The 16628-nt window shown below is 36.3% G+C and overlaps 1 protein-coding gene across 3 annotated transcripts; it reads left to right on the forward strand.

The window, feature by feature from the left end:
- The first annotated feature begins 2388 nt into the window (after positions 1–2388).
- On the forward strand, positions 2389–14102 carry LOC133321459 (uncharacterized). Of its 3 annotated transcripts, none has more exons than XM_061530549.1 (6): positions 2389–2516; positions 2786–2979; positions 6355–6517; positions 6599–6707; positions 9302–9496; positions 13984–14102. In XM_061530549.1, the coding sequence occupies exons 1-5, from the start codon at positions 2426–2428 to the stop codon at positions 9492–9494; spliced, it is 750 nt and encodes a 249-aa protein (XP_061386533.1). In that variant the 5' UTR covers positions 2389–2425; the 3' UTR covers positions 9495–9496; positions 13984–14102. The 3 variants fall into 3 exon arrangements, with proteins under 3 accessions (XP_061386533.1, XP_061386531.1, XP_061386532.1); XM_061530547.1 differs by having other exon boundaries at positions 9302–9486; XM_061530548.1 differs by having other exon boundaries at positions 9305–9486.
- Positions 14103–16628: the final 2526 nt, after the last annotated feature.

Below are 16628 nucleotides of genomic sequence, written 5' to 3' on the forward strand. Positions count from 1 at the left end.
TAGTCTTTAAAAAATCCACACCTTGTCTGAGTCCTTGAAAGTTAGTCTTTAAAAAATCCACGCCTTGTAAGAGTCCTTAAAAATTAGTTTTTAAAAAATCCACGCCTCTGTGAGTCCTTGAAAATTAGTCTTTAAAAAAATCCACGCCTTGTAAGAGTCCTTGAAAATTAGTCTTTAAAAAATCCACGCCTTGTCTGAGTCCTTGAAAATTAGTATTTAAAAAATCCACGACTTGTAAGAGTCCTTGAAAATTAGTCTTTAAAAAATCCACACCTTGTCTGAGTCCTTGAAAGTTAGTCTTTAAAAAATCCACACCTTGTCTGAGTCCTTGAAAGTTAGTCTTTAAAAAATCCACACCTTGTCTGAGTCCTTGAAAGTTAGTCTTTAAAAAATCCACACCTTGTCTGAGTCCTTGAAAGTTAGTCTTTAAAAAATCCACACCTTGTCTGAGTCCTTGAAAGTTAGTCTTTAAAAAATCCACACCTTGTCTGAGTCCTTGAAAATTAGTCTTTAAAAAATCCACGCCTTGTAAGAGTCCTTGAAAATTAGTCTTCAAAAAATCCACGCCTTATAAGAGTCCTTGAAAATTATTCTTTAAAAAATCCACGCCTTGTTTGAGTCCTAGAAAATTAGTCTTTAAAAAATCCACGCCTTGTTTGAGTCCTTGAAAATTAGTCTTTAAAAAATCCACGCCTTGTGTGAGTCCTTGAAAATTTTATAATTTTTAAATTAAAAAAAAACTAACGTTTTTTAATAAAGCTTTGCAGGATATTTTGACAGCTGTCAAAATGAGTTTTAATCCCTTAATTTGGTGAGCTTTTGTCAGACAGGCAGCCTCATAAATTAAATGTTTTTCTGTTGAGAGCTTTTATCAAAAGCTCTCAACTTTGATTATGCGCATTGCATATCCTGCCACATTGTGGGAAAGAGATAGCCATAATCACTTCGACTGTATTAGCTATCAAAAAATAGATTCCAAAACTTTGTTCTTCTTCTTATTCTTCGTCGTCGTTCATGTTCATAGGACACACGTTGCCTTCTCCGGCCATCCACAAAATACCCCAACTATCACATCCACAAAGAGAGAGAGAGCGCCAGTAAAGAGAGAGCGTGCGGTCGAGAGCGGCTAGCCACTGTAGCTCCAAACTTCACATTGTGTGTGCACATAGACAAGATTTTTCGCATTACAGAGTCGCTGCTAACTCGCTCATACGGACTGACTGATTTCAGAGCAAAGCCAAAAAAAGGAAGAAAAAAATCGAAAAATATTCGATTGGAAAAGGACTTTTTGTTAAAAGAAAATTTTATGGAAATTTAGTGTTTTATTGTTGTAAAGAAAGCACAAGGAAAGTGGTAAAAATGTGTGTCCTTAAAAATAAAGGATATGAGAAAAAATCCGAATTAAATTGAAGTTTCCAAAAAATCGAAGTGGCAGGAAAAAAAATCTCGGTGAAAAGCAGGAAAAAAACAATAGGTACACATAGCGGAATAATACATTTCGGCCAAAAAGCAATCGACGAGAAAAGAAGAAGCAGCAGCATTAGCAGCTGAACAGGACGACGACGAAGACAACAACGAAGGGAAAGGAAGGACGCAAGGAAGAAGGAAGGTTTTGGGGGAGTTTGGCAGCAACTATCAGAGCAAAGGCAGCGCAGTAATACTCGTAACACAAAGTGAAAAAATTAAAAAAAAAGTATTTTAAGAAGCAAGGATCCTTATCCTGTGGTAAAGGATAAATTGGCAAAGTTTGATTGCCAAGAAAAAAATTGTCAATTAATCTCTGGCTCTATTTTTAAAGTGTAGTTATTTTTTTGATAACAACACGAAGCAGAGAAAAAATCATCAGCATCAAACAGCTAATACCCCCCTTGCACAACCCACCCCGATTGCCAAGCTGCCACACTGCCAGCCTGCCTGACTGCCTTCGCCTACATTTTTTTGAATGCTAATCAAATGAATCAACGATGTTTTGCGTCCTTAGGCTAAATATATGGGAATGTGAATGAAACTACAACAACAACAACAAAAACAACAACCACACAAGGAACACCAACAACAACAAAATAGTAACGCAATGCAACGCTTAACTCCCGCATTAGCTACGGGTGATTGTACGTAAGACACCATTAACCTTTTTTCTACACACCCTCCCCCAACCGAATCCTTGCCGAAAAAGGAGTTCAGTTGACAAGAAGCAGGCGGAAAACAACAACAAAAAAACAAAAGGCAGATCACCAGGAGCTGCCAACAACAACATCCGTAGGATATCAACATAACAACAACAAAAACTTCCTAGTCATCTGGCGCCCAACCCCACCAATTAACACCAGGACCCACAACGAGACACTAAACACGCTCCAGCCCCCTCCACATCCCCGCTTCAAACACAAAATCCAGAGTTCAAAACTTTGGATTTTAAAAACTAATGAATGCACAACTGCAAATTCTATATCCAATGGCTATGAGACGTTATCTAGTATGTCTTAGCATACTAACGTGGCTATCATTGCTAACAAGTAAGTAATTGACACACACACACACACTCCAGTACTTCGAATTTCTTACGTCTTCATTTTTTTAATTTACCTCATCAAACATTAATCCTCACTTCACTTCATTATGTTTTCTTGAAATTCAATACATTTCCGGTTTCTTTGGCCATAAGATTAGCCATGGCTAATTGGGTTTTAGTTGCCATTGTTGTTGTTGTCACCATAGTTGTTGTTGTTGCTGTTGTTGTTCTTATTATTGCATTCCTTTTTGTTTATTCCCGTTTCTTAATTAGCTACCCAGTCGGTTCGCATAACCAATCTTAAGGTGCCTCATACCTACACACTGGAACGTCACACAGAACCGGAACCCTTGGTGCTAGACTGTGAATATGAATTGGGGCCACGCGAGAAGGGCTTTGTCCTCAAATGGCTATTCAATAATCATTCCATATATCAGTGGATACCCTCCGTAAAGGGTTATGCAATGGTGAGTATAAGGAATGCATTTTTTATTATTAAACCAGTAAGGAAAGTAGTAAAGTCGGACTGGGGCGACTATATGATACCCTTCACCATTTTAGGTATATTCTACATAGTCTCCTAACAGAGGTCGCCTTCACAAAAAAAATATTGACATGAAATTATATATAAGAACTTTGGTCCACCATTTCTATTAAATCGGACGAACATATATATGGGAGCTATATCTAAATCTGAACCGATTATCACGAAACTTAACACACAACATTCTGGACCTAATTCAATACACTATGCCAAATTTCGTGCAAATCGAAGGATATATAGGGACTTTGGTACACAATTTACCTAAAATCGGACGAAGATATATGTGGGAGCTATATCTAAATCTGAACCGATTTTCACGAAACTTTGCATACATCATTCTATACTTAATTGAGTACGCTATGCCAAATTTCGTGCAAGTCGAAATATATATAGGGACTTTGGTACTCAATTAACCTAAAATCGGACAATGATATATGTGGGAGCTATGTCTAAATCCGAACCGATTTTCTCGAAACTTGGCACACATCATTCTAGACCTAATTCAGTACACTATGCCAAATTTCGTGCAAGTCGAAAGATATATAGGGACTTTGGTAGACAATTTACATTAAATCGGACAAAGATATATGTGGGAGCTATATGTAAACCTGAATCGATCTTCTCGAAACTTAACACACATCATTCTGGACCTAATTCAATACACTATGCCAAATTTCGTGCAAATCAAAGGATATATAGGAACTTTGGTACACAATTTACCTTAAATCGGACGAAGATATATGTGGGAGCTATATCTAAATCTGAACCGATTTTCACGAAACTTTGCATACATCATTCTATACTTAATTGAGTATGCTATGCCAAATTTCGTGCAAGTCGAAATATATATAGGGACTTTGGTACTCAATTAACCTAAAATCGGACAAAGATATATGTGGGAGCTATATCTAAATCCGAACCGATTTTCTCGAAACTTGGCACACATCATTCCAGACTTAATTCAGTACGCTATGCCAAATTTCGTGCAAATCGAAAGATACATAGAAACTTTGGTGCCCCATGTACCTTAAATCGGAAGAAAATATATAGGGGACCTATATCTAAATCTGAACCGATTTTTTCGAAAATTTACACACATCATTCTAGTCCCAATTCAGTACCCTATGCCAAATTTCGTGCAAATCGAAAGATATATAGGGACTTTGGTGCACTATTTACCTTAAATCGGACGAAACTATATATGGGAGCTATATATAAATCTGAACCGATTTTCTCAAAACTTGGCACACATCATTCTAGACTTAATTCAGTACGCTATTCCAAATTTCGTGTAAATCGAAAGATATTTAGGGACTGTGGTACACCATTTACCTTAAATCGGACGAAAATATATATAGGAGCTATATCTAAATCTGAACCGATTTTTCCCAATTTCAATAGGGTTCGTCCTTGAGCCAAACAAATGCGCTGTGCCGAATTTCATCCAGTTCGAATCATAATTGCGACCTGTACATTGTTTACAATTTAACATGGACAGACCGACGGACGAACATGCATAAATTGACTCAGAAAGTGATTCTATGCATATTCTCAAAAGGAACCATGGGTCTTTCTCGATTATTTTTGCCTGTTACAAACATATGCACTATGACATAATACCCTGTACCACAGTATGGTGACGGGTATAAAAAGGACAATTTGTACGATTGTAGGACAATCACACTTGTCTTAGAAAACATCTCAAAAGGACTATTTTGGCTATAAAAAGATTTTTGAAATTATCTATCGTCCTCGAAAATTAGTCTTTAAAAAATCCACGCCTTGTCAGAGCCCGTGAAAGTTAGTCTTTAAAAAATCCACGCCTTGTCTGAGTCCTTGAAAATTAGTCTTTAAAAAATCCACGCCTTGTCAGAGTCCTTGAAAATTAGTCTTTAAAAAAACCACGCCTTGTCAGAGTCCTTGAAAATTAGTCTTTAAAAAATCCACGCCTTGTCAGAGTCCTTGAAAATTATTCTTTAAAAAATCCACGCCTTGTTAGAGTCCTTCGTTCACTAAATCGTTCACTAAATTTAGTACCACTTAGTGCCAAACATCCCTTTGGAACTTTTTCTTAGCTCTCCGTCAGGGACCCACATTCCAAATTTTAGGTTTCCAGCTCTCTCTCTCTCCGTTACTCAAATCCAAATTGTTCCAATATTAGTACATTTTGCACTAATCGTACACATAAATTCGAATTTCCATAGATGTTTCCAAGGCTCAATCCCACACTTCAATCGTCATCTAAGTTTCAAATCGGAGGATTCCAGCTCTATCCATTCACCCAAATCAAAATTGTACCAAATTTAGTACCATTTAGTACTTTTCATACTCATAACTACGGATTTCTATACCTACATCAATCCTACACTCAAACAGCAATCTTATTTGCACCAAAGTCCAAATTGTACCAAATTTAGTACTTTTCGTACTCATAAGTACGAATTCCCAAAACTATCTCAATCCTATTTAAAAATCGCAATCGTAAGTTCAAAGTTAAGAATTCCAAATCTATATGTTCACCAAAACCCACATTATACCAGATTTGGTACTATACTGCACTTTTTGGTACCCAAATTCCAAAACTATCTGAATCCTAAACTCCGACAGTAATCTTAGTTGCAACTTTCAAGATTCCTGTTCTACACGTTCACCACAGTTCAAATTGTACCAAATTTAGTACTTTTCTTGCCCATACGTACGAATTTCCTAAACTACCTCAGTCATGAACTCCAATAATAATCATAAGTCCACATTTAAGGATTTCAGCTCAATACGTTTACCAACAACCAATTTGTACCATTTAGTACATATAAGTACTATACTTCCATATCTCAATTCTACACTCGAACAGCAACCATTATTCGAAATTTTAGGTTTCCAGATCTCTCCGTTCACCCAAATCCCAAGTGTACCAAATCTAGTGCCAGTTAGTACTTTTTGTAAACATAAATACGAAATTGAAAATCGGTCTTTATAGCTCAATTCTCAACAGTAATCTTCATTCCAAATATCAGGTTTTCAGGTCTATCCATTCACCCAAAAATCAAATTGTACTAAATTTAGTACAAAAAATACTTTGCAAACATAATTACGAATTTCCTCAACTACCTACACTCCAACAGTCATTTTAATTTCCAATTTCAAAACTCCAGCTCTATCTGTTCGCCTACATCCAACTTGTACGAAATTTAGTACCATTTAGTACTTTTCGTACAAATGGGTACGAGTTTTTTTTTAGTATCTATTTTATTAATGGCATCTATTTTATGAATATTTATTTCATTTCTCTTTTGTATAGGGCGTCTTGAAATCAAAAATCAATACGGTCATCTATCCGACAGAGGGTAGTCCGGGTGTGATATCAATACGTCGACCAGACTGGAATATGACTGGCGAGTATACGTGTTTTGTCCAGACCTTCGAATCGACAGATAAACGAAGTAGCCGTCTACAAATAATTGGTGAGTTGGCGGAAATATTATTTCAAAATCCCTTTTTGAATTGTAATAATCGATTGTTGTTGTTGTTCTTTTTTCCTGCAGTTCCTGAATCGGATTTTTTGCTTGAAACCAAAATGGATGGAACGCGAGAAAATGTCGAAGTAATGTGTGCCGTTCAAAATGTATTCCCCCAGCCAGTACTATACGTAAAGTAAGTGTGAAATTAGAAGTTCGAAAGGTCTCGGGGAGGATCATTTGTGGTTTTGATGTCTGGAGAAGATATAAGGAAGGGATTGTATAAAAAAAAACGACTTTCAGAAAAATATCTATAGAAGAATCTCTATCTATAAATGCCTCTGGGAGGTCATCTATCCACAGAAGATCCCTATGAAGACTTCTAAATGGTTCCAGAAGCTGTCTTTTGTCTATATGAAAAGATTGTCTATAAAATTTTCTAAAAAAATGCCTCTGGAGAATATCTGAAATATGCCGAAAGATTTTACCTCTCAATGGTCTACAAAAAATCTTTAAGAAGAACTTGAAAGACTTATAGAAGCCCCCTGTAAAGTCCTCTACTTAGCCGGCTTGTTACAGAACGGTTGTTCCATAGGCCGAACTTAAAAAAGATTTCAAAGCGCGTCGGTCTTGTGCGCATCTCCTCCAATTTGAAAGACCACATTCCGAGATGTTGTCTTCGACTTGGTCTTTCCCCTGCTGCGTAAACCATCACTAGGCTCGTTTTTATATGTCTTTTGGGGCTGGGGCATTCGTATTCATCCGCCACACAACATGGCCTAGCCACAGTAGTCGCTGCAACTCAATAGGACTGACTATGTCGATGTCCACGTATAGATTGTAAAGCTCGTGGTTCATTCGACGCCGATAGCCACCGTCGAAGCAGATCGGCCCGTAGATCTTTCGGAGAATATGTCTCACAAACACCCCAAAAGCTGTCTCGTCTGCTTGCCCAAGTACTCATGCTTCAGATCCATATAACAGCACGGGTAGTATCAGCGTCTTGTAAAGTGTGAGTTTCTTCTGGCGGGAGGTCGCCTTGTTTCTAAACTGCTTACTTAGATCATAGTAGCATCCGTTGGCCAACACAATGCTTTTCCGAATTTACAATTTGATGTCAGTTTTAGTTTTATTTATGGCGGTACCAAGGTATATAAAATCTTTAACTACCTCGAAGCTGTAGTTCTCAAGTACCACAGTTGGTCCGAGTCTTGCGCGGTTGATCTTGGTCTTCTCGCCGTTTACTGCCAGACCCACTTTGGCAACAATTTGTTCAAAGGTGGCTGTTACCGCTCGCAATGTTTGACCCATTATATCGATGTCATCGGCGTAGGGCGAGTAACATGTGTACAGAGTGCCATTTCTGTTCACCTTTGTGTCTCGTATGACCTTTTCTAACAGGATGTTGAACAGGTCACACGACAAACTGTCATCTTATCTGAATCCTCGTTCGGAATTGAAGTGCTCCGATAGGTCCTTTCCGACTTTAACTGCTGACCTTGTGCCACTTAGAGTTATCCTGCAAAGCCGTATTATTTTTGCAAGTATGCCGAACGTAGACATGGCTGTAAACACCTCTGAATAGGGCTGTCGAATGCGGCTTTATAGTCGACGAATAGGTGGAATGTGTCGATGTGTTTTTCGTAGGGTTTTTCCAGGATTTGGCGCAGAGTGAAAATCTGGTCAATAGTGGATTTGCCATATCTGAAGCCGCATTGGAATGGTCCAACGATCTTAACCACTGACCTTGTGCCACTTAGAGTTATCCTGCATAGCCCTATTAATTTTGCAGGAATGCCGAAAGCAGACATGGCTTTAAACACCTCTGAACGGATAGGGCTGTCGAAAGCGGCTTTATAGTCGACGAATAGGTGGAATGTGTCGATGTGTTTTTCTTGGGTCTTTTCCAGGATTTGGCGCAGAGTGAAAATCTGATCAATGGTGGATTTGCCAGGTCTGAAGCCGCATTGGTATGCTCTAATAATGACATTGATCATTGGTGTCAGTAGTTCACACAGCACACTGGATAACACTTTATATGCGATGGGAAGGAGACTTATTCCCCTATAGTTGGCACATATCGTCTTGTCTCCTTTTTTGTGCACGGGACACAGGATGCTGAGGTTCCAATCATTGGACCTGCATTCCTCTACCCAAATTGTGCTAATCAGCATAGCATTTGACCATCATCCGACCACCAGTATTGAATAGTTCAACTAGTAACCTATCGGATCCTGCTGATTTATTGTTCTTCAGCCGATTAATTGTAATTCTGACCTCATCTTGGTTATGTGGTATATACGCTATACCTTGAATATTCTATCGACAAAGGTCTTGTGGCTGTATATGAATTCAGGAATGTTGTTATCATCCATTTTAAAGACCCCGCATCTCTGGAAGAGTGCGAGAGTGATTTTTATTTGCATGGGCCATTTTGAAGGTCTATTGGATGTTTATACAAGATTTTTTAGCCTTCATTCTGCCCATTTCCCAGATAGATGTTCTCTCTCCATTATCATATATAACGTCTCTTAAAGATCCCAAATTCCTGTAAGGGTGCGAGAGTAATTTGTATGTGTATGACACTCTTGAAGGTCTATTGGATTCTTATCTCTCTTTCTTGTTTTTTTCTTTTATTTCTTGAATTCCTTTTTACGGCCTTCCTTTTGTCCAGTTCCCATAGAAGTTCTCTCTCCACACCCCGAGTTTCATAATATTATTCTCCAGTTTTGTTTTCTTTTTTGTCTACACCTTTAACTAACATTTTTCATCCTTTTTCCGATTTTCCAGCAGATTTGATACAAAAATATTGGATTCGGTATTAACGCAAATGGATCAGAACGCGAGTGGCCTATATAGTATGACAGTTAGAACGCGTATACCTAGAGATAAATTCGAATCACCCACACCGATTACATGTTCATTTTACCTGCTTGGTACCAATTACACTAAAAGACGGGAAACTATTTTCTATGGTAAGTAGAGGTAAGATAATTTTTACTTGTAGATTGCCGATTTTTAACTAAATTTAGAACAAAACAAGTGAAAAAGTGTTATGGGCGAGGGCTAGGTCTAAATGCGGTCTATAGTTCATTATCGAACCTTAGGTTCTAGTTTTTTATCTCGATATCCTCCACAGAGTCTTAGAACCAAACCCAAAACGCGGAACAAATCAGATAACTATTTTAATCTAAAAAATGGGGTTATATGGGGACTACCCCATAAAGGGGGCGAATATTAATAATTTTTTGTAGGGAGATTTGTTACCACATAGACTACCAAATCCCAATTTGCATAGACTACCAAATCCCAATTCGGTTGAAAAACTCACTCCAGAACCCCAAAATACCAAACATTGGGGGTACCCTTATAATAGGGCTATCCGAAAAAATGGATCTATATTTATAATTTTTTGTGGAGAGATTTGGTATCTATTAAGACTTAAAATGCTAAATTGCAGCCAATTTGGAGACATTTAGAACTCAATAAGAACCCAATATACCAAATCTCAGCAAATTCGGTTGAAAAACGCGCTCAATCCTGAACCCCAAAATACCGAAAATTGGGGGTACCCTGCAGGATTATAGCTATAAAATGTCCTAACAGGTCTAAAATGTCCTAATAGACCTAATAAAAGAGTAAAGTGATTGACTGACTTAACGATTCATCAACGACCAGGTGAAACCTCTGATGCTAAAATCCTGAAAATTTTTTGGTGAGGGTCAATCTTGGTGCAAAGGTGACAGGTAAGGCTGTTTTTTTTTTTTTTTTTTTTTTTTTTGTTTGGAAATTCGTACTAGAACGGTACGAAAAGTATTAAAAAGTATTTGGCAAACCGATAGCGATAGAAATCTTACATTTGAAATGATTGTCACCGATCGAACATAACAAAGGGTTTTTGGACATTCGAACTATAACTATCCGAAAAGTACTAAAATGTACTAAATTTGGTACCAATTTCGTAGCATGCGAATGGGTAGAGCTAGAAACTTGAAATTTGGAATGCGAATTATGGTTCAGAAGTAGGGTCGATATAAGGAGATGGTTTTGAAAGCGTGTACTTATGTGTACGAAAATTACTATACTATGGTACTATATTTGGTACAAATTTAATTTGGAGGTACAAATGGAACTGGAATCCTCAAATTTGAAATTTACATTTCCGTCCGGAGTGTAGCTTTGTGATATGTACCTAGTTTTGGTTTTTTTACTTATGTCTACGAAAAGTACTAAATCGTACTGTAATTGGTACCACATTTGGATTCGGGTGAACCAATTGAGTTGAAATCTTGAAATTTGGCGTTGGGGTGTAGGTGGACTATGTAGAAAGTTTGGGAAAATCGTACTAATGGTACCAAATTTGGATTTGAGTGAACCAATACAGCTGGAATCTTGGTACCAATGTGTTCTAAATTTGGTACAATCTAAAATTTGGCAGAAGCAATACAGCTGGAATCCTGAAATTTGGTGTTAGGATCACTGTTAGGGTGTATGATTGGGATATGTAGAAAGTTTTGGAAATTTGTACTAATATGTACTAAATGGTACCTAATTTGGATTTGGGTGAACCGATATAGCTGGAACACTGAAATTTGGAATTAGAGTCACTGTTGCGGTGTAGGATTGGTATATGTAGAAAGTTTAGGAAATTTTTACTATTTGTGTACCAAATGGGGATTAGGGTGAATTCGAAAAAAGGTTACTCCGTTGGAGTGTAGCATTGGGTTATGAATGTAGTTTTGGAAATTTATACTTATAGGTACTAAATTGTACTAAATTTGGTACAATTTGAATTTTAGGTGATATCCTGAAATTTTTAGTCAGGATTATTGTTGGGGTGTATGATTGGGGTATGCAGGAAGTTTTGAAAATGTTTTTTTTTAAGATTTATTAATGAATATTTTTTGAAGCCTCGGATAACGCGGGGTTTACTAAAATTTTTTTAAAGCAACTAAAAGGCGTGGATTTTTTATACCCTTCACCACACTATGGTACAGGGTATTATATCTTTGTGCATATGTTTGTAACAGGCAAAAGGAATCGAGATTATGCATAGAATCACTTTCTGAGTCGATTTACCGTCCGTCTGTCCGTCCGTCCATGTATATTGTGAACAACGTACAGTTCGCATTTATGATCCGATTTTGATGAAATTTGGCACAAGGTACTTATTTGGCCCAAAAACGAACCCTATTGAAATTGAAGATAATCGGTTCAGATGTAGATATAGCTCCCATATATATTTTCGTCCGATTTAAGGTAAATGTTGTGCCAAAGTCCCTTAAAATCTTTCGATTTGCATGAAATTTGGAACAGCGTCATGAATTAGGTCTAGAATGATGTGTGTTAAGTTTCCTGAAAATCGGTTCAGATTTAGATATAGCTCCCATATATATTTTCGTCCGATTTAATGTAAATGTTGTGCCAAAGTCCCTTAATATCTTTCGATTTGCACAAAATTTGGCATAGTGAATTTAGCCTTGAAAGATGTGTGTTAAGTTTCCTGAAAATCGGTTCAGATTTAGATATAGCTCCCATATATAATTTCGTCCGATTTAATGTAAATGTTGTGCCAAAGTCCCTTAATATCTTTCGATTTGCACAAAATTTGGCATAGTGAATTTAACCTTGAAAGATATGTGTTAAATTTCCTGAAAATCGGTTCAGATTTACATATAGATCTCATATATATTTTCGTCCGATTTAATGTAAATGGTGCACCAAAGTCCCTATATATCATTCGATTTGCACGAAATTTGACACAGCGTAATGAAAGATATATAGGGACTTTGGTACACCATTTACCTTAAATCGGACGAAGATATATATGGGAGCTTTATCTAAATCCGAACCGATTTTCAGGAAACTTAACACACATCATTATAGACCTTTTTATTTACGCTGTGCCAAATTTCGTGCAAATCAAAAGATTTCCAGGGACTTTAGTGGACTATTTACCTAAAATCGGGATAAACTATAAATGGGAGAAATATCTAAATCTGAATCGATTTCCACGAAACTTTGCACACATCATTCTATACTTAATTCAGTACGCTATGCCAAATTTCGTGCAAATCGAAAGATATATAGGGTCTTTGGTGCACCAATTATCTTAAATCGGATGAAAATATATATGGGAGCTATATCTAAATCTGAACCGATTTTCACGAAACTTAGCACACGTCATTCTAGACTTAATTCAGTACGCTATGACAAATTTCGTGCAAATCGAATGATTTTCAGAGACTTTGGTGCACCAATTACCTAAAATCGGACGAAAATGTATATGGGAGCTATATCTAAATCTGAACCGATTTTCACGAAACTTTGCACACATCATTCTAGACTTAATTCAGTACGCTATGACAATTTTCGTGCACATCGAATGTTTTTCAGGTACTTTGGTGCACCAATTACCTAAAATCGGACGAAAATATATATGGGAGCTATATTTAAATCTGAACCGATTTGTTCCCAATTTCAATAGGGTTCGTCCTTGGGCCAAAACAAATGAGTTGTGCCAAATTTCATCCAATTCGGATCATAAATGCGACCTGTACAAATTGTTTACAATTTAACATGGACAGACGGACGGACGGACGGACATGCATAAATCGACTCAGTAAGTGATTCTATGCATATTCTCAAAAGGAACCATGGGTCTATCTCGATTATTTTTGCCTGTTACAAACATATGCACAAAGACATAATACCCTGTACCACAGTGTGGTGAAGGGTATAAAAATGCAGGTCTTGGCAGGACTTTAGAAATATTTTTTTTTTTTATAATTATTCCCCATGTGGCACACCAGCAAGGTGTTAATTGTAGTCTATTGTTATTAGACTTGAAAAAAAAAAAATTATTAAAATAGAAATTAAAATTATTGACTTGTTTTCAATCACAGTAGTTATCCTCTGTAATTATACAAATTAAAAATTTAATCAAAATTTTTAAAATCCAATGGCACGCAATCATCCGGAGACAACAACTAGGCCAATCATCAGAGGGAATTATTAAAAAGGGTGATATTTCAATCAAGGGACATTGTTGTACAATTAGCTTAAAAACAACAACAATTTCTCTAAATAAATTATATGGCAACAAGAACAACAATAAAAAATTGAAATAATAGGACTAACTATTTTTACAAAAAAAAAATAAGAGCATGACGGAGACTGACGTAAAAATGTGACACAAAAAACAAAAAATTCTTTAAAGGAAATGACAACAACGAAAGCCGGTAAATAGTTCGGCAGGCAGTCAGGAAACATTCCTTCTTTATTTTTAAGTTACCATGACAACAACAACAAATTAACTAATAACATGTTTGTTGTTTTTATTTTTATGAACTGTCATTTATTAATGCTTCTTCTTGTTATTTTTTGTTTTTTTTTACTATTTCCAACCCCACCATATGCCTCTAATTGATCCTTAAATGTGTGTGTCCTTTGGTCTTTCTCTCTCATTTCAGATAAAGCAACAAATATACAACGTAAATGGACAACAGTCGCTGTAGTCATGTCGATCGCGTCATTAGCTTTAAGCAGTTAGTTTGGATATTTGTAATAAAAATTTAAAAGAAAAATTAAAGTAATGAAACAAAAATAATAATAATTTAATAATAATAAATGATAATATTTAATATATAATAATAAAAAAAAAACCCAACAACAAACCAAAACAAAGAAGAGGAAAAAACGAAAAAAAAAACCAAAATGAAATAAGAAAAAAAGTATATTTGTGTTCGTATAGGATATTTCTATTTAGAATTTTAAAAGAAAGAAGAAAAAAAATAAATAAAACCAAAAAACCAACTCCTTTTCCCCCAGAGAAAACAAAAAAAAAACAGATCCCCAAAAATCCAAAAACCAACAACAAGAAACAAAAAACCAGAAAAAACGTAAAATAAATTTTGCGGTATTTTTAACGAAAAAGTGCTTATTTTGTAAATGCATGTAAATGTAAGAAGAAGAAAAAATAATAAAAAAAACAACAACAAAAACCAGAAAAAAGGAATAAAAAATCAACTATACAAAAAAAAAAACACAAGGAGGTTTTAAAGGATTTCACTTTCCAGAAGAAGAAAGAAAGGGAATTGGCCAGGGAATTTAAAATTCTGGCCTTAACAAGTGGATGGTAAGTAAAGGCATGCGATGCCCAGGGATTCAAAATACTAAGGAGGGACTTACATATGTCATTCTCTAAATCTGAACCGATTTGCACGAAACTTCGCAGACATCATTCTAGACTTAATTCAGTACGCTATGCCAAATTTCGTGCAAATCGAAAGATTTTCAGGGACTTTGATGCACCATTTACCTAAAATTGGGCGAAACTATATATATGAGCTAAATCTAAATCTGAACCGATTTTCCCGAAAGTTCGCAGACATCATTCTAGACTTAATTCAGTACGCTATGCCAAAATTCGTGCAAATCGAATGATTTTCAGGGACTTTGGTGGACCATTTACGCTAAATCGGTCGAAACTATATATATGTGCTATATCTAAATCTGAACCGATTTTCACGAAACTTCGCAGACATCATTCTGGACCTAATTCAGTACTCTGTGCCAAATTTCGTCCAAATCGAAAGACTTGGAGGGACTTTGGTGCACCATTTACCTAAAATCGGGCGAAACTATATATGGAAGCTATATCTAAATCTGAACCGATTTTCTCGAAACTTCGCAGACATCATTCTAGACTTAATTCAGTACGCTATGCCAAAATTCGTGCAAATCGAATGATTTTCAGGGACATTGGTGCACCATTTACCTAAAATATCTAAATCTGAACCGATTTTCACGAAATTTAGCAGACATTATTCTAGATTTAATGGGACTTTGGCCCACCATTTACCTTAAATCGAACAAAAATATATATGGAAGCTATATCTAAATCTGAACCAATTTTCACGAAACTTAACAGACATCATTCTAGACTTAATTCAGTACGCTATGCCAAAATTCGTGCAAATCGAATGATTTTCAGGGACATTAGTGCACCATTTACCTTAAATCGGACGAAATTATATAAGGGGAGCTATATCTAAATCTGAACCGATTTTCACAAAACTTAACAGACATTATTCTAGACTTAATTCAGTACGCTATGCCAAAATTCGTGCAAATCGAAAGACTTGGAGGGACTTTGGTGCACCATTTACACTAAATCGGACGAAACTATATAAGGGGAGCTATATCTAAATCTGAACCGATTTTCACAAAACTTAACAGACATTATTCTAGACTTAATTCAGTACGCTATGCCAAAATTCGTGCAAATCGAAAGACTTGGAGGGACTTTGGTGCACCATTTACACTAAATCGGTCGAAACTATATATAGGAGCTATATCTAAATATGAACCGATTTTCATGAAACTTAACAGACATCATTCTAGACTTAATTCAGTACGCTATGGCAAAATTCATGCAAATCGAAAAATATGTAGGGACTTTGGGGCACCATTTACCTAAAATCGGGCGAAAATATATAAAGGGAGCTATATCTAAATCTGAACCGATTATCTCGAAACATGGCACACATCATTCTAGACTTAATTCCGTACGCTATGCCAAAATTCGTGCAAATCGAATGATAGATAGGGACTTTGGTGGACCATTTACCTAAAATCGGACGAAACTATATATGAAAGCTATATCCAAATCTGAACCGATTTTCACGAAACTTAACTGACATCATTCTAGACTTAATTCAGTACGCTATGCCAAATTTCGTGCAAATCGAATGATATATAGGGACTTTGGGGCACCATTTACCTAAAATCGAGCGAAGCTATATAGGGGGATCTATATCTAAATCTGAACCGATTTTCACGAAACTTGGCGCACATCATTCTGGACTTAATTCAGTACGCTATGCCAAATTTCGGGCAAATCAAATGAAACTATATATGGGAGCTATATCTAAATCTGAACCGATTTTCACGAAACTTGGCACACATCATTCTGGACTTAATTCAGTACGCTATACCAAAATTCGTGCAAATCGAAAAATATGTAGGGACTTTGGGGCACCATTTACCTAAAATCGGGCGAAACTTTATAAGGGGAGCTATATCTAAATCTGAACCGATTTTCACAAAACTGATT

Source organism: Musca vetustissima, unplaced genomic scaffold (genome assembly GCF_032173495.1).
Source record: "Musca vetustissima isolate MV318-11 ecotype Yass unplaced genomic scaffold, APGP_CSIRO_Mvet_v1 utg28993, whole genome shotgun sequence".
NCBI lineage: Eukaryota > Metazoa > Arthropoda > Insecta > Diptera > Muscidae > Musca > Musca vetustissima.